The sequence below is a fragment of the Elgaria multicarinata genome, chromosome 13, assembly GCF_023053635.1.
Source record: "Elgaria multicarinata webbii isolate HBS135686 ecotype San Diego chromosome 13, rElgMul1.1.pri, whole genome shotgun sequence".
Taxonomy (NCBI): Eukaryota; Metazoa; Chordata; class Lepidosauria; order Squamata; family Anguidae; genus Elgaria; species Elgaria multicarinata.
Genome location: NC_086183.1, coordinates 27,183,023 through 27,195,860, shown reverse-complemented (window position 1 = coordinate 27,195,860; position 12,838 = coordinate 27,183,023). Strand labels below are relative to the sequence as shown.

Here is a 12,838-nt window from a genome sequence, read left to right as displayed (position 1 = left end):
CTGGCTGCTCTGGAACAGCTTATCTGAGAATCCTTTTCTTTTCTCTTGGGTTACTAATTGTCTTAACTAAGCCTGTTCCCTTTAGGTTGGGGGAAGGAGTTTCAGGCGATCAATCAGGATCAAATTCTGAAGCAGAAGAGACGGCACCAGAAACATTCCAACCTATACAGGGAGTGGAAGATGTGACTCTCATGGGCTCTTTCACCAGCAAGGAATACTTAGGGTGACCATATGAAAAGGAGGATCGGGCTCCTGTACCTTTAACAGTTGCATAGAAAAAGGTATTTCAGCAGGTGTCATTTGTATATATGGAGAATCTGGTGAAATTCCCTCATCACAACAGTTAAAACTGCAGGTGCCCTGCCCTCTTTTAAATCTGGTCACTCTAGTATAACTCCTGTATCTTTAACAGTTGCATAGAAAAGGGAATTTCAGCAGGTGTCATTTGTATATATGGGGAACCTCGTGAAATTCCCTCTTCATCACAACAGTTAAAGGTGCAGGAGTTATACTAGAGTGACCAGATTTAAAAGAGGGCAGGGCACCTGCAGTTTTAACTGTTGTGCTGAAGAGGGAATTTCATCAGGTTCTCCATATATACAAATGACACCTGCTGAAATTCCTTTTTCTATGCAACTGTTAAAGATACAGGAGCCCAGTCCTCCTTTTCATATGGTCACCCTAGGAATACACTTTCTCCACACCTTATCTCTGAAAGTGTAAACAAATCAGTATTCTGAGGGAGAGAGCACTGAAAGGCTAGCTGATCCCAGAGTATGCCGCAGGCTAAAACAGGCGGAGCTAAAGGAAGGTGTGAGAAGGTCAACCCAGCTAGCTTCTCACCAGAGGCTTCTACAGAACCAGTCTCCCTGAAGTCAGAGCGTTCTGGGAAAAGTCTTCCCATTCTTCTTGAAAGGACAATTGTCTTGCTTAGTTTGCATAGTTTTGCCTAGGGGGAAGTTCCTAGAGCTTAAACTCTCTTCAGGTGGGAAGAGGTGTTTATTGCCTGAATAAAGCTTTGTGGATTATGCAGCAGACCTCTTTGTTTCCCAATACAGCGGGAGGTTTCGGGAAGCACGACAATAATAGTAATTTATTTCAAACAGAGCTTGGGTAACTGTGGCCCTTCAGTTGTTGGATCTAAACCCCTTGTCATGCCTGTCCATTGGCCGCCCTGGCAGGGGTTCCGGGAGCTGGGAGTCCAAAATGGGGGGATGTGAGAGGGGGTTACGATGAAAAAAAACCCAATTCCTGAAGAAATGCACCCCTTCTGTTCAGAGTGCTGTCATATGGCCCACCCTGATTGGCTATGTGGCACGATGATGGCATTGTACTGATTACGTGCTCCCTGACTGGTTGGATCACTTAGCCCCAAACACGGAACGGCCACTGGAACACCTCCTTTCTTCTCCAGCTTGGGAAGAAGAACCCTTAGCGGGGAAAAGGTAAGAAAAAATTAGGGACATGCAGCAGTGCTCATGCGGCAACACACACCGATGCAGCGGAAAACGTGGTGGTGCATAAGGCGGTGGCGGCTCCTCCTTCAATGCAAATCCCATGCTTGCTCCTCAGCATGGGGACAACTCCGCAGGGGCACAAGTGCGGTGTTTGGGGGCTCGCGGTGCCAATGCACCGTTGTCAAGACAGCCGCTTGGTTGCAGCTTTCAAAAGGAGTCTTTTTTTCTTGGGGTCTATAAGATTGCCCAAGATTGCTCATTGGCCAAGAAGCTGCACTTGTAACAGCATGTACACCGGAAATAACGTGCCCTGACTTTGCATAAAAACATAGACGTCTTTTGACATGAGAAATACTGCTGATTCAAGAACTGCGGTTGGAAGAGGAAGGGGTGGTCTTCAGCCAAGCCCTATGTAGACTTTAAAAGGCGCAGAAGAGAATGCAGAGTTCCCACTAAATGCTAAGAAAGTGTGGAGAAAGACATTAGAATTAGCTGAAATAAGTGGTGTTGAGTCTGACCTGTAACAGTTGTGGTCAGGGATACCTCCAGAAGCCAAGAAAACCTGGTTTTTGGTGTGTGTATGTATTAAACGGACACCTTGGCTCTGGCATTTTTGCTAGGGAACTTTGCCAAGACGATCCATTTCTCGCTCTGCAAAATCAATCCCAACAGGTAAGTAATGGGATGGGCCACCTGAGGAAGCCAGGAAAACCTGCTTTTCGCTGGGTCAGTGTGTTCATATCAGACTGACACCTTGACCCTGGCATTTTTACTAGGGTATTCTGTGCAGAAGGTCCATTTGTCTCACTGCAAAATCAACCGCAAAAGGTAAGCAATGGGATGGGCCTCTCAGCCCTTTGCGACAGACTTGTATTTAATCTAAACCTAAAAGGACACGTTCCTGATCACCCTCCGTTCTCTGAGATAGTTCTCTGGACGTTGGGTTCCCAAGTTTTATAAGGAGGGTGGAGAAAATCAGATGAGCACTTAGTGTAAAAACAATTGTCCATTCTCCTAACTTTTTTTTTTTTTTTTTAGCTCTTTTCCATGAGCAGAGTGCCGCCAACATTTCCCATTTTGAAAGTTTGAGACAGATCCCTGCCAAACCTGGAAAACATACATTTCTGAGATCGGCTCCGTGAGAGGTGAAGTGAGCTGGGTTTGTTCTGCTCTTCACCCAGTATCAAAGCTATAATGAAGACTAAGATATCCCTTGCAATTCTCATTTTCTGTCTTGGCACAGGTAAGTTGCATATGTAGTTGTCTATAGCCCCGTTCAGACAACACGCTAAACCATGCTGCCTAACCACAAAATGGTTAACTGAATGCATTGACCTTAATGCAGTCCATAAACCATTTGGTGGTTAGGCAGAGTGGTTTAGCACGTTGTCTGAACTAGGCCTATGTGTCTTTGTTGCAGGGTGGGGAGAATAGCGTGTGATCCACTGCGAACATCTCATGTGCACATCTTACTAATCTTAGGGTGACCATATGAAAAGGAGGACCGGGCTCCTGTATCTTTAACAGTTGCATAGAAAAGGGAATTTCAGCAGGTGTCATTTGTATATATGAAGAACCTGGTGAAATTCCCTCTTCATCACTACAGTTAAAGCTGCAGGAGCCCTGCCTAGAGTGACCAGATTTAAAAGAGGGCAGGGCTCCTGCAGCTTTAACTGTTGTAATGAAGAGGGAATTTCACCAGGTTCTCCATATTTACAAATGACACCTGCAGAAATTCCCTTTTCTATGTAACTGTTAAAGATACAGGAGCCCTATCCTCCTTTTCATATGGTCACCCAAACAAATCTCTGGCAGATTGTATTGTAAATGTGTATTTACAAATGGAAGATTGACAGCTATATACTATGTTTCTATTCTTCATTGTGTATTGGAAGATGTGGGCTTTAGCAGTGCTCCAATTATATGGAGGTAGAGGAGACCCTTACCTTTCATGCTGGCTCTCTTAAGCGTGCAACCCTATATGTACTCACAAGGAAACAAATTCCATTGAACTCAATGGTGGATCTTACTTCTAAGAAGACATTTATAGGACTGCACTATTAGCTACTTAGTTATATGGCCACAGGAGGCGGTTAATATTTTGAGTGAGAGGTGGGGTTTGTGGATTTCATTAAGGGCTCCTCTAACTTCCCTCTTCGGGTACAATGAGAACACTGGGATTTACCTCGAAAAGATTAAGACACAGCTAATTTGTTAGTCCACCGTCCAGATAATCTTGCAGCCCAGTTCTGTGTATGTTTACTCAGAAGTAACTCCTAGTTTTCAGTGGGACTTACTTTCATGTAAGTGTGCTTACATCCCATCAAGATCCATGGGACTTAAAACATTAGGCACAAATGCAATCCTAAAGACACTTACTAGGGGCCACGACCCATTGAGTGTCTGAGTAAAGATGCATAGGATTATGCTGCATATTGTGGCATTGATTGCAGGGGAACTTCAGCACGATAAATTTGGGTTGGATTGGGAAATTAGTTCCATAGGAGCAGCTCTGTGTTTTTGCTCTATGAATTTGTCCCATCCCTTTTTAAAGCCGCCCAGGTTGGTGGCTACCACTGCATTTTGCGGTAGTGGATTCCATAGTTTAACTATGCGCCGTGTGAAGTAGTGCTTCCTTTTATCTTCCCTGAATCTCCCACCAATCAGCTTCATGGGATGACTCCAGGGTTTAGCTGAGGGGTCTCTCGCTAGGGTGCCATCTTATGGGTACTCACTGGCTGCCACTGTGACCGCAACCTTAGTTTCCCCCAAGAAGCAATGACCTAGATATTGTGCCATTCCATGGCATTGCTGGTAATTAAAATAAAATTAAATGTTGGCCACCACAACACATGGTGGCTGCCATAGATTTTTGTCCAAAATGCCAAGGAATGACAGAACTCCTGAGACATTTTGCATTTTGGTAAAACTAAGATGGCAGCTTCAACCTCGGCCACCATGAGAAGTGGGCCCTGATAGCTGCCGGCTGGTTATGCCATGTCCGGGAACTGGATCTTTGACACCTGTGTTGGGCTGGGTGGCCACTTACGAACTGACAAAAAAAAGCGGAAAGGCGTCAGTAGAGGACAAAACAGGACACTGATTTGCACAATGTTTGCCTATGCCAATTTTGATGAATACATGCACATTTATAAATATTATAAATACCAAAAGAAGTAGCGATCCCCATAGCGTGGAAGACCAGGTGTCTAGGTGCTGTTGTCAGGCAACTTCGAGGGACAGATTTTCTTTCTGATGGTTGTTTAACTTTAAGCTGGACTTGGACCGGACAGTCGTTCAAAGAGAAGATAGTTAGTTTTAGCTGCCATTGGCTGTATAGTACAAAAAAACCCACCCCACAGTTGTTTCCTGAAAATTAAGATGAGGAGAAGGTAGGATTATCCTCAGGAAGGGTTTCCAAAAACACATTTGTCCTTTCCAAATTGGGAATCTGGACAGTGGCTGGTTCTCTGGAACCTGCTCAGTCTCTCTGTGACATTAGGAAAATTGAGCCGAATCCTGCTGGAAGCTTAGCTACCAATACCACCTCCTCTTACGCAGAAGCCCTGGCGGCATTCCCAATGCAAAGGACGTAGAATGGAAAGCTGTTACTGACCTTGTCCACTCATCTTTCTCTAGCCAGCAGCCTCAAATGCTGGAAGTGCTTGAGCAGGGAAGGGAAGTGCCCGGAGACCAAAGTGGAGGTTTGTAGTCCTTCCCAAGACGCTTGCTTCTTTGAGATCAAGAACTTCACTGCTTGTAAGTGCTGTTATTTCTTCAGTGGCCTTAGGCGTGATGGGGGATGAGGTTTATTCATTTATTTGTTTATTTATTACATTTTTATACTGCCCAATAGCCAAAGCTCTCTGGGCGGTTCACAAAAACGTTGTCACACAGAAGAGGGCCAGGATCTCTTCTCGATCATCCCAGAGTGCAGGACATGGAATAACAGGTTCAAGTTACAGGAAGTCAGATTCCGGCTGGACATCAAGAAAAACTTCCTGAGTGTTAGAGCAATACAACAATGGAACCAGTTACCTAGGGAGGTGGTGGGCTCTCCCACACTAGAGGCCTTCAAGAGGCAGCTGGACAACCCTCTGTCAGGGATGCTTTAGGGTGGATTCCTGCATTGAGCAGGGGGTTGGACTTGATGGCCTTGTAGGCCCCTTCCAACTCTGCTATTCTATGATTCTACATTTGTAGTTGCTCACTTGTTGTTCCTGCCTCTATGCCTGGGTATAGAACCACAGTCCTGTGGGCCAAACCTAGATTTCCTGGGGTCCCAATCCAGCCATCTGCATGTCCCCAGATATCTACACCTCTTTCCCCCAAAGCCTCTGATATATTCTATCCACCAAAGAATTTCTTTCTAGCTCTCACTCCATGAAGTAGCCACCAGCCATCAAAGGCAACTCAGTGAGAGGCTTCACTTGGCAGATGAAACTCAGCTTAACCAAAGATCAATGTCTCGTTCTGGGAATGGGCAATTCCTGCTTTTTTTCTTCTCTTTGTAGTAAGTGCAGACACAGTGAAACAGGGCTGTGGCACCTTGAGCCAGTGCCAGAGTTATCGTGATGGGTATAATGGATCATTATACCAGGGAATGTATTGTTGCTCCTCCGATCTCTGCAAATCTGTGAATTATAATGGTATGTAAATTAACGTATTTGTACTTTTTACTCAAGCTGCATTTCGGTTTATCATGTATTTCATATAATTCTATCATATATTATATAATTCTGGTGAAAACTGCTGATGTACTTTACTGAGGCCTGCTGAGAAGGCGTCCTTTCACTGGATTGGTGAAACTCTCAGATCTGTTTCAAATTTGGTGTGGCTAAAGCTCTACCTAAATCCTTTCATGGTGCAAAGTTTCATCTCTTTATCTTTAAAAATGACCCTCCCGGATTTGCCATCAAAAACCTGGACAAATCCGGGCAAATCCGGTCATATGGTCACCCTATAGCTGGAATCCTGTGCAGGTTTATTCAGAAATAAGCTATTCTGAATATACACGGACATATTTATTCATTTGTACACATCTATTCAGTTAATGACTTGTTCTTGTTTTGTTTTGTTTCAATTTATCTTTCTGTTTATTCCAGAACACTGTAATAAAAACCAGGGAAATTCAATAATAAAAAGCCCTGCAGGTTTAAGGCCAGAGTTAAGGCTATCTCATATTGTCAAGCTGCACAAGGCCGGGAAATTGGAAGCTTAGGCTGATGCCTTAACAGATGTGACCCATGGTTAATGATGATATTGTGCAATGTCCCAGGCTGTGCTTGCTTACAAGTAGCAAACAAGCATGAGTCAACTCACAGGAATGTTCCTCTAGAATGCAGTAAGGTTCAGATGATTCATAAAGCAATACAAGACCCAGGACAACATGGGACATCTTTACCGTTTCAAGGCACTACACCCTCACCATCTGAATTTGGGCCTGGCTTTATTTATTTATTACATTTTTATACCACCCCACAGCTGAAGCTCTCTGGGCGGTTTACAACAGTTAAAAATGGCAAACATTAAAAAGTATACAAAATTTAAAAACCATCAAAAACATAAAAACAACAGTATAAAAACAACAGTTCTGGGGTCCATTTAAAGTGGCAGTTAAAGCCAACGTGAGATAGAGCTTCATCCCACGTACCTGTTTCCCTTGAATTAACCCCTACAGCATTTAGCTGTCATAGTTGTTGCTAGCTAAATCACACCCCGGGCGGCAGCACTCCTAAGATCCTTTGCATACCAGGAAATGGGTTTAAGGGAGGGAAATGTAAAAAAGCATAAAAAATCAACGGATGACCCAATCCGATTCAAATTTGGTATGCTTAAAGCTCTCCTTAATATCTATTACGGTGCCAATTTTGAAGTCTTTATCTTTAAAACTTACGCAGATGTAAGCATTTGTTTAATTTTTCTTTAAACATATCAAATCCTGCTCCTGCGCCCCAGTGGCTGCTTGGAAAACAACAAATGTTTCACTCGAAAACTACCAGCAAAATACCTCGATTCTTTCCCCTTTTATAGCACAATTAAAGCAGGATGCATGGGAGTACTTCACAGTCAGAGCAGATTATAAACTGGAACACTTCAGAGTCCTTTGCATGCAATTCGCAGTGATTGCACAATGTAATGCTGGTGTGATAAAGCTTATAGTCTTAAACAAGCAAGGTGTGTTTTTTTATGATTGAATATACTCTCCAAATCAAAAGCAAGTAGGCAAAACGCAGATATGCTTTTGTTCTGTAATGGCAGAGGTGTCCAAAGCCAATGAGCACAGCCTCATTAACAATTTGATTAGGGAAGCTGATCACCTCTTTCTCTCTCCCCACTGACCCTGCCGTTTTGAATAGTCAACAGAAAAGGATCCAAAAATGGTGTGACGTGTCAGAGCTGCATTGGGAGCACAGCGGAATGTGGCCTGAATGGGCCTTCAGAGCCATGCTATGGGAGCATGGACCGTTGCGTACAGATTTCCCAGCGCTTTCTACCAGGTACTGCCCAATGATTCATTCAGTGATGGTGATGGGAAATCATGTTCCAGTGTCCTTCCATGTTTCTAAGACCTGATTCGTAGAGATCCCCCCTCCCCAGAAAAATGTAGTTACAGGAAGGAAAGGAAAGGAACCTCTCGTGCAAGCACTGAGTTATTACTGACTCTTGGAGGGACGCCAGCTTTCGCTGATGTTTTCTTGGCAGGCCTTAAAGTGGGGTGGTTTGCCGTTGCCTTCCCCGGCCGTTATTACCTTTCCCCCAGCTAACTGGGTACTCATTTTACCGACCTCGGGAGGATGGAAGGCTGAGTTGACCCGAGCCGGCTGCCTGAAACCAGCTTCCTCTGGGATTACAGAGTTACAGAGCTGTCCTTTTTATTTATTTCAAATGATTTTTAGACTGTCTTTCGGGGACAACCTTCTCTGGGAAAATGTCAGAATGATCTTTAATGGAGACTGTTCTTTTAATTTCTTTCTTTCATTCATTCATTTCTTCCTGTTCAATGTAACTGCAGGATCCGTGATGAGTTCCCTCTTGTTAGACAGCTTCTGTTCCCCACTTGATGGAGCAGGTGGTTAGTTCCTGGTTTCCTGTAAAAAAATTTTGTGTCACTTTCTTGAATAGTGAAAAAGAGCTATTTACCTATGAAAGAAAGGAAAAATAGTTACTGCAAGAAAACCAGGAACTAACCCACTTCCCATGGGTGGGCGGGGGGAGCAGAAACTAAACAATAAGGGGCAATTACGGGGCAATTCACCACTAACACCTAGCCATACTAAACAGAAAGCAATATAATAGACAGAACCACCTAACAGGAAGCTTTTAATTAAAATGATGTGAGACTTTTGCTACACAAGTTTTAATTTTTGAATAAACTGTATAGCTGGATCTTTGCTATGGGCATTGCTGGATGTGCTGTGTGGAGCCCTTGTTTTAATTTGACTTACAGCTCATTTATTTATTGATTATTCAAATTTATATGCCGCTTTCCACAAAGGTATGTAAGTTGTGAACATAAAATGCAATAGCATAAAAATATCAATAAGTATAACAATAAAAACAATACCAATTAATCAGCAATAAAACCACACACACTATGGTCTGCTACAAACAATAGAGATGAGTTTTAAGGTAACGACTAAATATCAAAACTGTGGGGGCTCGTCTAATGTCAATTGGTCTAGTGTTCCCGAGAGTGGATGCTGCCACACTGAATGCTGTACTGCAAATGCCCCTGAGATGATCCTCAGGAGCATGTGTAACCTTCAGAAGTGCTCTTCATAGGGATTGGGCATGGACCTAGGGGTGAGGTCTTCTTAGGGGTCCCTAAGGTAAGCTGGTCCCATGTGGTTTAGGGCTTTATATTTAAACATCAAGACCTTAAACTTGGCCTGGTAACTTATTGGCAGCTGGTGCAGTTATTTTTGCAAGGGTCGAGCCTCCTGTCAGGCCCCAGTTTGCAGCCTTGCCACTGTGTTCTGCTCCAGCTGCAGCTTCTGGACCAAGCCGAAAGGTAGCCCTGTATAGAGCTCGTTACAATAATCCAGTCTTGAGGTTACCAATACCTGCACGCTGCGGCTAAGCTGTCACGGTCCAGGAATGGCCATAGCTGGTGTACCAGCTGAAGCTGGTGAAATGCACCCCTTGTGCAGAATAGCAATATCTCAGCAGTATGGAACAGCTCAAGCGTAGAAGCAACCTTCATTGGGATCCCACGGAACAGCAAAATAACAACTCTGCAATTACACCATTTTAAAACCCACACAACTAGAGAAGTTCTAAAACGTATTTAATGAGGTAATGTTGTTAAAAATGGAGAGGGGCATGAATTGGGGGAGGACTGCACCCACAGCCTTTCTGGCTGTCCTTCGACTAGAACATGAGAAAATGGCACAGTTGTCCTGATATCACTTGAATGGTTACCTTCTGCAGGTGAAGAACTGGAACCCATCATAAAGGGATGTGGAGATAGTTCCTTTACAGAAGCAATGGTGGAATACCAGATTGGCAAAGATTTCGCCTATGTTGATCAAACGGTCTGCAGTCTGTCCAACTGTAACGAGGGTTTTACAGGTAAATATTTATTTATTTATTTACAATATTTATATACCGCTCCACATTGAAAATGTCGGAGCGGTGTACAAGATAAAATCAAATCAAAACAGAATAAAACACTTTAAAATAGATTTTAAAAGAAGCAGAATGTACAGTGAACTGTGGCTGGTCATTAAGGAATGGCTTCCTGGTGTTCAGATAGATCAAGAGTGCAGAACTGTAGGTCTGTAGGCCAAGTCCGACCTTCTATGGTTCTCCAGATGGCCTCTCCCCTTCCCCTGAGTCCAACCCTTTTGCCCAACTACTGATCATTTAGTGGTTTCCCAGGTTTTGTGCAGGGCGGCGGTGAATAATCCCCACTGCAGGAAACAGTGTGGGTTTTCTGGTGGCCATTCGACTTGCTAGGCCCGCCCCCTGAGCTCCGCTTGTCTTCCGGCGACCAATCAGCAGTCGCCATCCGCCCTGGAATGCCCCCGGCTCAATGCTGGAGCATGGTCAGACAGCGGAAGGGCTGTGATGACCTTCCATCAAAGAAAAAAGTCTGGGTAAGTCCCCGACTCTTTTAATATGCAGTTTTGGGGGAAAGCCTCGCAGTAGCTGTGAGTGGGTAGCTGTGTGACCAACACAGCGCAACTGCGCAGCCACAGCGGGGCAAAGAAAACCTATAGACAGCTTCCAAGCTCCTCTCAATCAGTTCATTTTCTGCTGCCCCCAGACTGTGGTATGGCCTGCCGGGAGAGATTCATCAACTTAACACTCTCCTGAGTTTAAGACAGCCATAAAGACTGATCTCTTCTGGCAGGCCTACCCAGATGAATTTTAAACCTAAGAATTTTAAGATGTATTGATTGTTATTTTAACATCGTATTGGTTTTATATGCTCTTTTAATCAGTTTTACACATTTGATTTATATTGTATTATTGTATTTAATGTTGTTCCCTGCCTTGATCCAGGGGGAGAGGTGGGTAAGAAATTATGATGATGACGATGTCAGAGAATAAGTTTCTTAGCTCCCACTTTCACCAACTATAGCTGATAGAAATTACAATCCCTGCAAGAGCCTCTTTCTTTTTCACTCTGCAGAAATAACTCCCAGTGAGCTCAATGGATTGCAATGCTATACATGCCGGGATTCAGGGCGTGGGGAGTGCACCCATGACAGACTGCAGCTGTTGAACTGTGCGGGACTCATGGATCAGTGTGTGGATGTCATAAACAATGGTAAGGAAAGGGGTTTGCAGGACCTGAAGGGGATTTGTGGCATAGCCTGAACAGTTGCAAAAGACAGCAATGCTCCTGTACCTCAAAGGGCTACTTGAAATGAGTAATTTATACTATGCTCATGACTGGCCACTCATGGAAGTTTACGGGTCATTTTGATGACGTCGTGAACCTCCTGCACATCTCCTGCTCCTTCCGCCGGTTATTCCTCTTTAAAAAACACCGCACCTTGGATATCCCGATTCTTCTGAAATATCTCACGATTTCTCACCATGTGCAACCGAAACACCCATTGGAGGGCATTGCCCCATTCAGTTCTTTAACAGAAGTGATCTTTCAATAAAGTACCATGAGTTTCAGGTGGGTCATTTTCTCATTGGAGGAAATTGCTTATTTGTCAGTCTGGCTTGCCTCCTGGTGTCCCATATGGAGCATGCAATGCAGGTGTTTTTTGAAGGCTGCTTCACAAACCTGCCTCTCTTTACCCTTTTTCCAGCAAACAGAGAATTGCCTGTGACCATCCAGAAAGGCTGTGCCACAGAGAGCATGTGCACCAGGTACCTGGATATATATCGCCCCCTGATGAGGCAGGATTCCTATGCAAAGTGTTGCAATACATCTCTCTGCAACCGAGCGGAGAGTCCTTCTGCTCCAGAGATGCTGATGATGGGGACGGCTCTTGCCTCATGGCTGGTGCTGATAGCCTGGAAGTAACTGAGGTTGGCTGGAGAAGCCCTCCAGAACAGTTCACGGCCATTCTACAAAGGCCGGTTTCTACGCGTGACATAGAAATAGATTGTTGTCATTTCTCGCATCTGCAATTCAAATGCAACTCCTGCGTTGGCTACGATGTTTGATTTTAAATGTCTCCCTTATCTCTCCCCCCTATTTGTATGAACAGCATTCGCATGTGCACACAAATACAGTGAGTGAGGCTGAAATATGACTAATGCCATGTCAATAACGAAAGCCCAATCTTTCTGCAAGGCTCCTTTTTCCCTATAGGGGGCGGCAAAACTTGCCTGATGGTATTGACAAAATGAAAACCCGCAGTGGGACGATACCTTTTCTAGGACAAATCAAATGCCCACAGAATTGTGGGGAAACTTTCGTGATGTTCTTCATCAGACAAGTCGTTATGAAATGCCGGATTGCGGGGAGGGGGTGGCATTGAGAGGAAAAGGCTGTCTTGATGCAAAAGCCATGAGCGCCGCATGGTCAGAGGCTTAGACGGAGTGGAGGAATGGATCAGACTCTACTAGGCCTCAAACAGATTGCAGCTTACACTATAGGGGGTGTCTACACAAGGTTGCATTGGCACTTTGAACCCGCACTATCCCGTACTTGCGCTCCTGCCTGGTTGTCCCCACAGCAAGGAGCGAGCGCGGGATTTGAACCCATCACGGGGAGGAGGAGCAGGACCCACACCTGCCCTATTCTATTCTTCTTTGGTGTGCTTTTTTTTGTTAATTGTTACAGTTCTGTTGCAAATCAATTTTTTTAAATAAATAAATAAACTTTTTAAAAAGCTGCTGTTCTGTTTTTTGCTCCTTAATGGGTTTCTTGTGGAAGGAAACGAGATTATGGGTGTCTCTACATTAGG

General features: G+C 44.3%; 1 protein-coding gene across 1 annotated transcript; it reads left to right on the top strand.

Annotated features, from left to right (window-relative positions):
* Positions 1 to 1,840: 1,840 nt before the first annotated feature.
* Positions 1,841 to 12,595, top strand: LOC134408190 (urokinase plasminogen activator surface receptor-like). Its single transcript, XM_063140342.1, has 8 exons — positions 1,841 to 2,129; positions 2,542 to 2,700; positions 5,097 to 5,216; positions 5,972 to 6,106; positions 7,817 to 7,957; positions 9,891 to 10,031; positions 11,098 to 11,235; positions 11,732 to 12,595. The coding sequence occupies exons 2-8, from the start codon at positions 2,652 to 2,654 to the stop codon at positions 11,947 to 11,949; spliced, it is 942 nt and encodes a 313-aa protein (XP_062996412.1). The 5' UTR covers positions 1,841 to 2,129; positions 2,542 to 2,651; the 3' UTR covers positions 11,950 to 12,595.
* The last annotated feature ends 243 nt before the right edge of the window (positions 12,596 to 12,838 follow it).

Coding starts and splice junctions, on each gene's coding strand:
- LOC134408190 (XM_063140342.1), top strand. CDS start 2,652: ATGAAGACTAAGATATCCCTTGCAATTCTCATTTTCTGTCTTGGCACA. Junction 5,217..5,971: donor GATCAAGAACTTCACTGCTT/GTAAGTGCTGTT, acceptor TTCTCTTTGTAG/TAAGTGCAGACACAGTGAAA. Junction 11,236..11,731: donor TGTGGATGTCATAAACAATG/GTAAGGAAAGGG, acceptor CCCTTTTTCCAG/CAAACAGAGAATTGCCTGTG.